General features: G+C 46.5%; 1 protein-coding gene across 2 annotated transcripts in view; it reads left to right on the top strand.

Moving 5' to 3' along the window:
* efcab11 (EF-hand calcium binding domain 11) overlaps positions 1 to 12,857 on the top strand; it is a 97,243-nt gene that overhangs the window by 3,857 nt on the left and 80,529 nt on the right. For both annotated transcript variants that reach the window (XM_041213948.1, XM_041213949.1), the window contains exons 3-4: positions 7,329 to 7,377; positions 12,032 to 12,133. In XM_041213948.1, the coding sequence (XP_041069882.1) occupies positions 7,329 to 7,377; positions 12,032 to 12,133 (151 nt within the window). The remainder of the gene's footprint in view (positions 1 to 7,328; positions 7,378 to 12,031; positions 12,134 to 12,857) is intronic.

Here is a 12,857-nt window from a genome sequence, read left to right as displayed (position 1 = left end):
TTGTCTCAGCAGTTTTCAGACTGAAGAGCGCGGCCACCTCATAATCAAGAGAGGACGTTGTGGTTGGATGCTCCAGATCATTTTAAAATCTATTTTTGCTAAGTTAACAAGGGTAATTCTGTTTTTTTTAAAAAAAAATAAAGCTTTCCAGAGAACTTTAAAGTAATTGGCAAAAAGAGCCAGAGGGCAGATGAGAATTTTTTTATTTTGATACAGTGACTTGCTACGATCTGGAACGAAAGTGTGCCGGAAACAGGCTCATTGTTAACTTTCGAAAGGCAATTGGGTATATATTTATAAAGGGGAAACGGTTGCAGAGCTATGGATGCGAATGTTGTAATCCTGCTACAATGGAGTGCACGCTGTCTAGTTTGCAATTGAGAGCAGCTGTCACCAACTAGAGAAAAGAATTATTCAAAAGGATTATTCCAAGTGTGTAAAAACCAGTTTACACCAGGTGTTGGGGAGGGTAAAAGGGAGTCTCTGGCTTTACTCTGTGAGTAAACCTGAATTAAGGAAGACTGGCTCCAGATTCATTCATTCCTCAATGTATGAGCAATGAATTTGACAATGGGGGAAGAGCAGACCGGAGTAGGACTAATTGGATACATCTTACAAAGAGCTGGCAAGGCAAAGGTGGGCTGAATGCACTGTTGCTGGATCAAAATCCTGGAGCTCCCTTCCCAGCAGTACCTTGGGTGTACCTGCACCACAAGGACTGCAGCATGAACTGCAGCTCACCACCACCTTCTCAAGGGCAATTAGGTTTGGGGAATAAATACTGGCCTTGCCAGTGATGCCCACGTCCTATGAAAGAAATTTTTAAGAAAAGGTCTACTTTGGAGATGTTTGAATTAATCTGTACAGGTAAGATTTAAACCACCTGCTGTTACAGGGTCTGAAATGTTCCAGTCTGATTTGGGTGTGAATCATATCCCACCTAGCGAGGAAATGAGGAACAAAATTCCAAAGTGCAGGGGCCACAGGTGTAATCATGGCTGGGGAAAGTCAAAAAATGTTTGAGATGAATGGAAGGAAGACTGGCAGTGTGGTGAAGAGAATACAGAGTTCAGCTGAAAAAGGAAAGAGCTTGCATTTACATAAGACCTTTCACAACCTCAGACATCCCAAAGCACTCGGTGCACAGTTGTAATGTAGGAAGCAGCAACCAGTTTGCACACAGGAAGCCCCCAGAAACAGCAGTGTGATAATGACCCGGTAATGAGTTCTAGTTCTGTGGAAGGGTCATGAGGACTCGAAACGTCAACTCTTTTCTTCTCCGCCGATGCTGCCAGACCTGCTGAGTTTTTCCAGGTAATTCTGTTTTTGTTTTGGATTTCCAGCATCCGCAGTTTTTTTTGTTTTTATCAACGAGTTTTAGATGTTGGCTGAGGAATAAATATTGTCCGGGACGTGGTGAGATCCCACCTGCTCTTTAAGCTAGTGCCATTGGATCTATTGATTTGAGTACTCCACTGGGAGTGTCAGCCTAGGTTTCGGTGCTCAAGTAGGACTTAAACTTCGGACTCTGAGGGGGAATGTGCTGCTCACTGAGACAAGTCAAGGGGAAGAATGATTGTTGGCTGTAGCAGACGCCCTCCCGTGACACCCCACGAGCAGCTGACCCACTTGTCCTGGGTTAAGCAGTAGCACTTCAGCGGTGAAAGCCACGCTGAGACCTGGGTGATGTCCTGGGAGTGAAGGAATGATACAAAGCCATTGCTGACAGGGGCAGCTGGGGGAAGACCCACAGCTGATGCGTCAGGTTGCCCACGACACCAGGAAGGATCAAGTCCTGTTTTTTCTCGCCACCCAAAAGGAGGAGAGAAAGGTTAGCGAAGCTTCACCAGAGAACCTGCAGAGCTTGGGGCTGAGGTGGCTTTAAGAACGGTGGCTGTCGGTGGCGGAGAGATTACAATCGGGAATGCTCAAGAGGCCAGAATCGGAGGAGTGCAGAGGTCTCACAGGGTCGTGGGGCTAGAATGAATGCAGAGATCGAGGGACCCAAGGTGAAATCTGAAAACCAGGGTGAGAATTTTAAAATTGAGGCATCACCGAATCGGGTGCCGGTGCAGGTCGGCCGGCACAGAGCTGACGAATGAACAGGACTCGGTGCGAGCTTGTGTGCGGGTAGCAGAGTTTCAGATGACCCCCGAGTTTATGGAGAGTAGGAGCGTGTCAAAATAGTCAAGTCTGTTGGATTAGGATTGCCGAGACTCTTTTTCCGTGGGGCTGGATTAGAGCCCGGGTGACAGAGGTGGTTAAATGGTTTTTATGACTTGTGCTGAGTGGAACCGGGCACGAACTGTTTTGAACAGTAGATGGCAGCCTTGTACTGCAATCAAACTTGGGATTGGCTAAGTAAAGCAAAAAATAGCTGGAAAAACTCAGCAGGTCTGACAGCGTCTGCGGAGAGGGATACAGTAAATGTTTCGAGTCTGTATGACTCTTTACCAGAACTCGAAACGTTTACTGTATCCCTCTCCGCAGACCCTGTCAGACCTGCTGAGTTTTTCCAGCTATTTTTGTTTTTGTTGTTTCAGATTTCTAATATCCGCAGTTTTTTGCTTTTATCTTAGTGTTGAAATTGGGCAAGGTTGAGAGAGAGAGAGAGATCTGAGCAGCACTTTGGCTTTATCACAGGGCATGGGAGCAGGGGCTGAGAAGTACTTTGCTGTGTCTACCAAAAGCAACAGCCTGCATTTATGTAGCACCTTTAACCTAGTAAAATATCTCGGTGCTTCATGGGAGTGTCATCAGACGAATTTTGACACTGAGTCCCGTGAGATATTAGGGCAAGTGTCCAAAAGCTTAGTCAAGACGGTAGGTTTTCAGAAGTTAGGGACTCAGCAGCTGAATAGCGAAACAGTTAAAATTGGGAGGCTAGACATGGAGGAACCCTGAGATCTCAGCGGGCAGGACATAGGACTGCAGGAGGCCCCAGGGATTGAGAAGAGCGAGGCCATTCAACCACTTGAAAACCATGATGAGAATTTAAAAACTGAGCTGGTGGGAGCTGGTGCAGTCAGCGAGCACAGAGGTGAGGTGAACGGGAATTGGTGTGATTTTAGGATATACAGGCAGTAGAGTTTTGGACAAGAGGCAGGCCAGGAGAGTTTTATTTATTTTATTTATTTATTCATTCATTCATATGTGCGGGCATTGCTGTCCAGGCCAGCGTTTGTTGCCCGTCCCTAATTGCTCTTGAGAAAATGGTGGTGAGCTGCCACCCTGAACCACTGCAATCTATGTGGGGTAGGTACACCCACGGTGCTGGAGTGCAGGCAGGGTAGGTACACCCACAGTGCTGGAGTGCAGGCAGGGTAGGTACACCCACGGTGCTGGAGAGCAGGCAGGGTAGGTACACCCACGGTGCTGGAGAGCAGGCAGGGTAGGTACACCCACGGTGCTGGAGAGCAGGCAGGGTAGGTACACCCACGGTGCTGGAGAGCAGGCAGGGTAGGTACACCCACGGTGCTGGAGAGCAGGCAGGGTAGGTACACCCACGGTGCTGGAGTGCAGGCAGGGTAGGTACACCCACGGTGCTGGAGTGCAGGCAGGGTAGCATATCGAGACTGAAATAAAAAGCGGAAAATGTTGGAACTACTCAGCAGGTCAGGCAGCACCTGTGGAGAGGGAAACAGAGTTAGAGTTTCTGGCCAATGATCTTTCATCAGAACTCGGAAGAGTGGGTTCGCTTGTTACCCTGGAGGTATTGCTATTCCCTCAAACAAAAGTCACAGGACCAGATGTTGGCAATGAGGGATAATTTAAAGTGTAAAGACAAAATCCTTAAAAACACTCAGCAGATCAGGCAGCCTCTGGGGTAGAGAAAATCAGTTCATTTGACATACTTTTCATTGGAACTGGCGACAGAGAACAGCAACTTGCATTTATATAGCACCTTTTTAATGTAGTATAAACCATCCCATGGCGCCTCACAGGATTGTATCTGGGCGAAGTTTAACACTGACCCAGGTAAAGGAGATAAAAACAAAAAACTGCGGATGCTGGAAATCCAAAACAAAAACAGAATTACCTGGAAAAACACAGCAGGTCTGGCAGCATTGGCGGAGAAGAAAAGAGTTGACGTTTCGAGTCCTCATCCTGGTCCACTCCTCCATCACCCCCTACTCCTCAACCCCCACCTATGGCACCACCCCATGCCCACGCAAAAGATGTAACACCTGCCCCTTCACTTCCTCTCTCCTCATCATCCAAGGGCCCAAACACTCCTTTCAAGTGAAGCAGCATTTCACTTGCATTTCCCCCAACTTAGTCTACCTGATTCATTCCTCCCAATGTGGTCTCTACATTGGAGAGACCAAACGTAAACTGGGCGACCGCTTTGCAGAACACCTGCGGTCTGTCCGCAAGAATGACCCAAACCTCCCTGCCGCTTGCCATTTTAACACTCCACCCTGCTCTCTTGCCCACATGTCTGTCCTTGGCTTGCTGCATTGTTCCAGTGAAGCCCAACGCAAACTGGAGCAACAACACCTCATCTTCCGACTAGGCACTTTACAGCCTTCCGGACTGAATATTGAATTCAACAACTTTAGGTCTTGAGCTCCCTCCTCCATCCCCACCCCCTTTCTGTTTCTTCCCCCTTCCTTTTGTTTTTTCCAATAAATTATATCGATTTTTCTTTTCCCACCTATTTCCATTATTTTTAAATCTCTAATGCCCTGCTAGTCTTTCCAGCCCACCCCCACTAGAGCTGTACCTTGTGTGCCCTACCATCCATTCTTAATTAGCACATTCGTTTAGATAATATCACCACCTTCAACACCTCTGTGTTCTTTTGTCTGTGACATCTTTTGATTATCTGCTCCCATCACTGCTTGTTTGTCCCTACAACCACACTCCCCCTCCACTTCTCCCCCCCCCCCCCCCCCCCCCCCCCCCCCCCCCCCCCCCCCCCCCAAACCTTAAATCAGCTTATATTTCACCCGTCTCCTTATATTCGCTCAGTTCTGTTGAAGGGTCATGAGGACTCAAAATGTCAACTCTTTTCTTCTCTGCCGATGCTGCCAGACCTGCTGAGTTTTTCCAGGTAATTCTGTTTTTGTTTCAGGTAAAGGAGATATTGGGACAGGTGACCGGAAGAGGTGGTATTTTTAAGGAGAGCTGTAAAGGAGGAGAGAGGCGGAAGGGTTTGGAAGGACTATATTTGTCTTAAGAAGAGGTGCAGCTAGGTAGGTTCCTGGGATGAAGAGATTATCTTGAGGAAAGATTGAGCAGGTTGGGCCAGTACTCATTGGAGTTTAGAAGAATGAGAGGTGATCTTATTGAAACATATAACGTGAGGGGGCTTGACAGGGTAGATGCTGAGGGGGAGGGGGGGTGGTGGAATCCAGAACTAGGGGACACAGTTTCAAAATAAAGGGCCTCCCATTTGAGGAGGAAATGAGGAGAAATTTCTTCTGAGGGTGGTTAATCTTTGGAATTCTCTTCCCCAGAGAGCAATGGAGGCCGATCATTGAACATATTCAAGGTTTAATTGGGCTGATGTTTGATTAACAAAAGAGTTGAGGGTTGGGTGGGTGGGTGGGGTTTGGGGGGGGAGGTGGGGGGGGGGGGGGGGGGGGGGGGGGGGGGGGGGGGTGTTAGACAGGAAAGTGCAGTTAAGGCCACAATCAAATCAGCCATGATCTTAGATAAAAGCAAAATACTGCAGGTGCTGGAAATCTGAATCAAAAACAGAAAATGCTGGAGAAACTCAGCAGGTCTAACGGCATCTGTGGAGGGAAAAACAGTCAACGTTTCGAGTCCATATGACTCCTCTTCGGAGCTGAAGAGAAGTAAAAGTGTGATAATTTATACTGTTTAAGGGGGGTGGAGCGGGTGAAGCTAGACAGAAGGTCAGTGATAGCTGGGGGCAAAGGAGAGATTGACAAAGATGTCATGAACAAAAGGACAAAGAGGATGTTAATGGTAGTGGTAAGGGCTAAAGGAGGTGTCGATAGTGGCATTATTCTGCTTTCTTACCTTAATGCCACTATCAGCTCCTCCTTTAGCCCTTACCACTACCATTGTCCTTTTGTTCATGACATCTTTGTCAATCTCTCCTTTGCCCCCAGCTATCACTGACCTTCTGTCTAGCTTCATCCACTCCAACCCCCTTAAACAGTATAAATTATCATCACACTTTTACTTCTCTTTAGCCCTGAAGAAGAGTCATACGGACTTGAAACGTTAACCATTTCTCTCTCCACAGATGCTGTTAGGGAGGGAGTTCCTGTTTTGGACCCAGCGACAGTGAAGGAACGGCCGATATAGTTCGAGGTCAGGATGGTGAGTGGCTTGGAGGGGAACTTAGAGGTGGCGGTGTTCCCATGTGCCTGGTGCCCTTGTCCTTCTAGATGTTAAGAGTTTGTGGGTTGGAAAATGTTGTGGAAGGAGCCTCGGTGAGTTGCTGCAGCGCACCTTGTGGATACTGGCACTGTGCGTCGATGGTGGTGGGAGTGAATAAGGTGGCGAATGGGGTTACTGATCAAACGGGCTGCTTTGTCCTGGATGATCTCACAGAATCTCTTAGTGCAGAAGAGGCCCTTCGGCCCATCGTGTCTGCACCGACACGTGAGAAACACCTGACCTACCTACCTAATCCCATTTACCAGCACTTGGCCCATAGCCTTGAATGAATGTTATGAGGTGCCAAGTGCTCATCCAAGTACTTTTTAAAAGGATGTGAGGCAACTCGCCTCCACCACCCTCCCAGGCAGCGCACTCCAGACCATCACCACCCTCTGGGGAAAAAAGTTTTTCCTCACATCCCCCCTAAACCTCCTGCCCCTCACCTTGAACTTATGTCCCCTTGTGACTGACCCTTCAACTAAGGGGAACAGCTGCTCCCTATCCACCCTGTCCTTGCCCCTCATTATCTTGTACACCTCAATCAGATCGCCCCTCAGTCTTCTCTGCTCCAACGAAAACAACCCAAGTCTATCCAACCTCTCTTCATAACTTAGATGTTTCATCCCAGGCAACATCCTGGTGAATCTCCTCTGCACCCCCTCCAGTGCAATCACTTCCTTCCTATAATGTGGCCACCAGAACTGCACACAGTACTCCAGCTGTGGCCTCACCAAGGTTCTATACAACTCCAACATGACCTCCCTACTTTTGTAATCTATGCTTCGATTGATAATGATGCTGGGTTTCTTGAGTGTTGTTGGAGCTGCATGCATGCAGGCCAGTGGAGAGTATTCCATCACACTCCTGACTTGTCTGTGTGCCAATATAGTTGCCATTTGAGAATTACTACATGTCATACATACCACCTCAGTAAAACCAACCTTTTTTTAAAAAATCATCTGTTACAGATGGAGACAAATGTGATGATGGCCGCAGTGCTGGAAAACCACTTGCCAGGTATTGCACTTCCCAACACTTTGTGCTTAAAGAGAAAGAGCTGCAATGGGCAGAACGTAAAGATTACCGGACACCTCTGACAGTGCCGCCCTCTCCTGGTGCTGCCCGGTGCGTGTTAATCCAGATGATGCAATTGAGGCAGAGATGTTGGCCAGAATGCCAGGGAGAACTTGCCTGCCCTTCCTTTGAGTGAATGATTCTATGGGAGCTTTTACGTCCACATGTACGGAGAGATGAGGCCTCGCCTCGATTCAACTTTTAAGGTATCATCTGAAAGATGGCACCTCTGACAGTGCAGCATTCCTTCAGTACCACACTGAGTGTTGGTTTGAATCCATGACCTTCTGATTCAGAGTTGAGTGAGCTGGCACTGAAGATAGTGATAGCCTTTAAATGTAAGATGTTTGTATTTATAGAACCCCTTTATCACCTCAAGAGATCTGTGTTTTCATGCAATATTTAACTTTTTTCAGTGCAATGCTGATATTTCCCTAAGAACCGATGTGCTCTTTTAGCATTCCATCAGATATCTTTTATCATTTTATCACGCCCAGCATGTTAGGCAACTTGTACAATCCCCAGTGTCCTTCACCTGTCCACTGACAGCCATAAGCATCTGCCCTCAGTCCTGGAATTGCATCCCTAAACCCCTCTGTCTCTCAAAGATCAGGGGAGTTATCCCCCTGTGTCTTGGCTGATGTTTACCCTGCAACTAACGTCACAAAGACGGAATCATTACCACGCTTTTGTTTGTTGGAACTTTCTGTTCTCTAATTGACTGCTGTGTTTCCTACATTACACAAGTATTTCATTGGGCGTAAGGCATTCTGATATGTCCTGAGGTTGTGAAAGGTGCTATAGAAATGCAACTCTCTCTTTTTACTTCTCTGTCACTTTTAATACACTCCTTACCTCTTTGACCAAGCTGTTTGTTTCCTGTCTGAATGTCTCCTTAAGTGGCTCGGTGTCACATTTCAACTGGTGTTCCTGGGAAGCGCCTTGGAATGTTTTACTCTGTTGCAGGCACTATGTAAAAGCATGATGTTGTTGTTGTAATATCTTGAAGGTGCTCACTTGGGCTGGGACATGATACCACAAGTGATTTCTGCTTTTTGACCCAAGCAGTCCTTCATGTACCAGCCCAGACTGAGTGTGCTGGCTGCCTATTTAACTGCAGCAGGCATCACAGCTGTGCTGCTCGACCCAACACACACCCACATTTGAGCTGGAATCTCTAATGTGACCAGGAGTGGGGCTCCCCCCTGATTTTTGACACCGCCACCACTAACTAATGCCAGTTGCAAATTGAACTTGGATCTTTTCTGATATCAGTGGAAATTAATGGGACAAATCCTGCTGGAAAAATAATGGCTGTGTTAGCCGCACATGTCATTATTAATGTGAAAATCGTTCAGCAAGTAGAGGATTAAGCGAGCTGGCATGGATTGTGAATCTCTGGCACAGATAGCCACGAGCTTGGTCAAAGAGGGTAGGCTTTAAGGAGCCTATTATAAGAGGAGAGAGAGGTTTTTTAAAAAAAGAGACTTGTATTTCTATAGCATTTTTCACACCCTCAGGACATACTTAAATGCTGTAGATTTACAACGTAGCTATTGCTGTAACGTAAGAAACGTGGCAGCCAATTTGAGAAGAGCAAGCTCCAACAAACAGCAATCTGATAGTGACCTGTTATCCTGCCTTAGTGATGTTAGTTGAGGTATTCAAGCCGATCATCTACCTCTTCACCATTTTCCCCCCCTATCCCTTGATGTAATTCTTATCCAGAAATCTCTCGGTCTCTGCCTTGAACATGCTGAATGATTGAGCCTCCGCAGCCCTCTGGGGTAGAGAATTCCAAAGATTCACCACCCTCCTGAGTGAAGAAATTCCTCCTCATCTCAGTCTTAAATGGCCTACCCTTATTCTGAGACTGTGCTCCCTTGTTCGAGACTCACCAGCCAGAATAAACATCCTATCCACATCTACCCTGTAAGTTTCAATGAGATCACCTCTCATTCTTCGAAACGCTACAGAATACAGACCCAGTCTCCACAATCCTGCCATCCTAAAGATTAATCTGGTGAACCCCGCCCACTGCACTCTGTCTCTGGCAAGTAAATCCTTCCTTAGATAAGGAGACCAAAACTGTACACAATACTCCAGGTGCGGTCTCGCCAGGGCTCTATACAATTGCAGCAAGACATCTTTACTCCTGTACTCAAATCCCTTTGTAAAGAAGACCAACATACCATTTGCCTTCCTAATTGTTTGCTGCACCTTGCATGCTAGCTTTTAGTGACTCATGGATAAGGACACCCAGGTGTCTTTGGACACCCACACTTTCCAACCTCTCCCCATTTAAGAAATACTCTGCCTTTCTGTTTTTCTGCCAAAGTAGATGACTTCACATTTGTTCACATTATATTCTCTCTGCCATGTTCTTGCCCACTCACTTAGCCTGGCCTACTCCTGCCCATACATTTCTATAAATATCAGCCAAGACATGGGGAATAAATCTCCTCTTCTCTGGAAGAGAGGCGGAAAGGCTAAGGGGCAGAATTCCAGAGCTAGAGCAGATACTTATGACCGTCAATGGTGAGGTGAAGGAAATTAGGGGTACACAAGTTGACTGGTTGATTTATGCCCCTCCCTTGTCTCACCCCAACGGTATCTCACATGAATCCCCCCTGTTATTTTTCAGAACTTGCTGTATTTGTACGTTACTTACCATAAAATTGCCACAAAGTTAGGGATGGTAATCAACAGTGTAAGCACCCTTTCAATAATATGGTCATTATAATACAATACCAATTAACCTCTCCGGCCCAGAAAGGGAACAGTTTAAACCGTGGAGCCTCATTCCTGTATGTAGTAAATTCTTCTTTGAGATTTTAACATTTTTGTTTTATTTCTTGCTTTTCCTCTTTTTTTATTTATCTTTTAATCCAATCTTCTTCCCCTCTATTTCTCTCTCTCTGATTTGACTTATATTTGACCTTAAATTAGCTCAGGGGGTAGCAGTCTTGCCTCTGAATCGCTAATGTTCCTGGTTCAAGGCCCACTCCAGAACTTAAGCGCAAAAATCTACACTGACACTCGAGTGCAGGGCTGAGCGAGTGCTGGAGGTGCTGTCTTTCAGGATGAAATGTTAAACTGAAACCACATCTGCTTCCTCAGGCAAATGTAAAAGATCCATTCGCACTATTTTGAAGAAGAGCAGAGGAGTTATTCCCTGTGTTTATGTTTATCCTTCAGTCGTGATCACAAAAAAATAGATTATCTGGTCATTATCGCACTGCTGTTTGTGGGAGCTTTCTGTGCACAGATTTGCTGCTGTGTTTCCTACATTACAACAATGGCTACACTCAGAAGTAATTAATTGGCTCCTAAAGTGCTTTGACAAGGCCAGTGGCTGTGAAAAGCGCTATATAAAAGCTAGACTCTTTTTTTTTAATTCACCGTTTTTCCTTCTCCTGCTTTTCCTCTCAACCCTTAAATCTCTTTGGTTAAGGAGATAGACTGTTGGTTTCCCCACAATTGCCTGAGGTGCCATATGCCCTGTTGCCTTTGCCATGTCACCATTAGCTCTCACTTCCAGCAAAGCAATTTTCAGCTGAAGGATGCACAACTAACTAACAGCGCCCAGCGTACACTGTCCTAGCCTGTAAATGATATGTTACTTGTATTATCAAGGTTAAAGGTGCACAGGTAAAGGACATTGATTGATTAAGTACCTTGAGCATGTATAAAGGAAGACTGACCCCTCTTCCTTCAAACTCTGGAAGACCCTGTTGTCCAATAAAGTCTGTCTTGGAAATCCTATAGAGAAAGACGTCCTGATCTTTGGCCACCCGGTAGGGAGGAGGGAGGAGGACCTCCTCGTTAGCCTGCTCATGGGCCTGGCCAAGGTGGCGGCCAACAGGCCCAGGCAGCGGTCAGTCGAGGGGGTCATCTGACCCGACTGCCTGCCCCTCTACTGCAGCTGTGTGCAGCTGGGTGGCCCTGGAGTGGGAGTACGCGGTGTCCACTGGTACACTAGAGGCTTTCTGCAGTCGGTGGCCTGAGGTGCATCACCAACCCCACCCCTGGAACGATATTTTGATCTGATTTTGTAAGTTTCCTTTGACGTTTTGATCTTTGTTACTGTGCTCCATGAGGGGCTGTCTCACCGCTGCACCCACCCTTTTTCGTTAGCTTGTTTTATTGATCATTTGGTCCTATTCAAAAGCAACTGTAACAAAAGCCTTCAACGTTTTAATTTAATTATTTAAGTTTCCTTTGGAGGCTTGTTTCTGTTACAGTGCTCCTTTTTAGGGGGCCATCAATTTGATTGGCTTATTTGTTACCCATTTGTTTAATTGTTGTACTCAAAAATAAATAAAATAAAATAGAGAGATCCTGCTGGGACAATGGCTTGGTAGGTAGGAGGCAGGCACATGTAATGCTGCGTCCTGTAAATAAGCCTATTTTCCAACAGAAGGATTTGCGTCTAGTTTCAAACTTCACCATCTGGCTTGAGATCCATGTAACACGCTCCATCAAGTTTTGGGCAAATTTTCTGAACTGGGAGGTGGGGCGCAGGCCAGGAAAGGGATGGAAGAATAAGCTTGCACACAGGGCATTAACCTATCACGTGCTGTGTCCCTTTTTCCAGGCTTACCCCTCGAACAATTCACGAACCTCATGAGCAGGAAGATGGCAGCCCAAGATCGCTACGACCAGATAAGGCAGATCTTCTCGGCGTTTGACGCACGCTGTAGGTTTTACCGCCTTGTCGCACGGTGGCAATCTCTGCTCAGTATTGGTGGCGCTTTTACTCTCCCTGCCCAGTAACAATTTAACAGGCGCTGGGCAAAAAGCTGTTGGGGTGAGGCAGCGCATTCTCACTTGTGTCTCAGATCACTGCCTTGTGTCTGGAGGCAGTTGTTAGAATGGCAAGAGGCTGGCTTTGCACTGTACGTCTCCCCCTTTGTTGAGCGGAGGAGACTTGATCGGGAGGTTTAAAATCGTGAAAGGTTTTGATGAGAGTAAATAAAAGAGAAGCTGTTTCCAATAGCGGGAGAATGCAACAGATTGAAGACGATTGGCAAAAGAACCAAAGGCAACATGAAGGAAGACATGAGTAGTGAGGATTTGAAGTGCACGGCCTGACTAGGGGGGAACGGATACAGAGTCAACAGGAGTTTCAAAAGGGAATTGGATAAATACTTGAAGGGAGTATTTTTGAAAAAAAAACAACAAAATTGTGGAGAAGAAGGGAGCGAGTGCATGTGTGGGACTGAATGGATTGCTCTTTGAAAGAGTCACACAGGCCCGATGGGCTGAAAGGCCTCTTGCTGTGTTGCACTATGCTGTGTTGTGCCAGACGATTTCCTGTGCCTCCATATTTTGATTAAGCGTGACCTTCACATGAAAGTGGTTATTGGGAGGCAGATAAAAACATAGAAATTACAGCACGGAATCAGGCCATACCACCCATC

Source organism: Carcharodon carcharias, chromosome 20 (genome assembly GCF_017639515.1).
Source record: "Carcharodon carcharias isolate sCarCar2 chromosome 20, sCarCar2.pri, whole genome shotgun sequence".
Taxonomy (NCBI): Eukaryota; Metazoa; Chordata; class Chondrichthyes; order Lamniformes; family Lamnidae; genus Carcharodon; species Carcharodon carcharias.
This window is presented reverse-complemented; position numbering and strand designations above follow the sequence as displayed.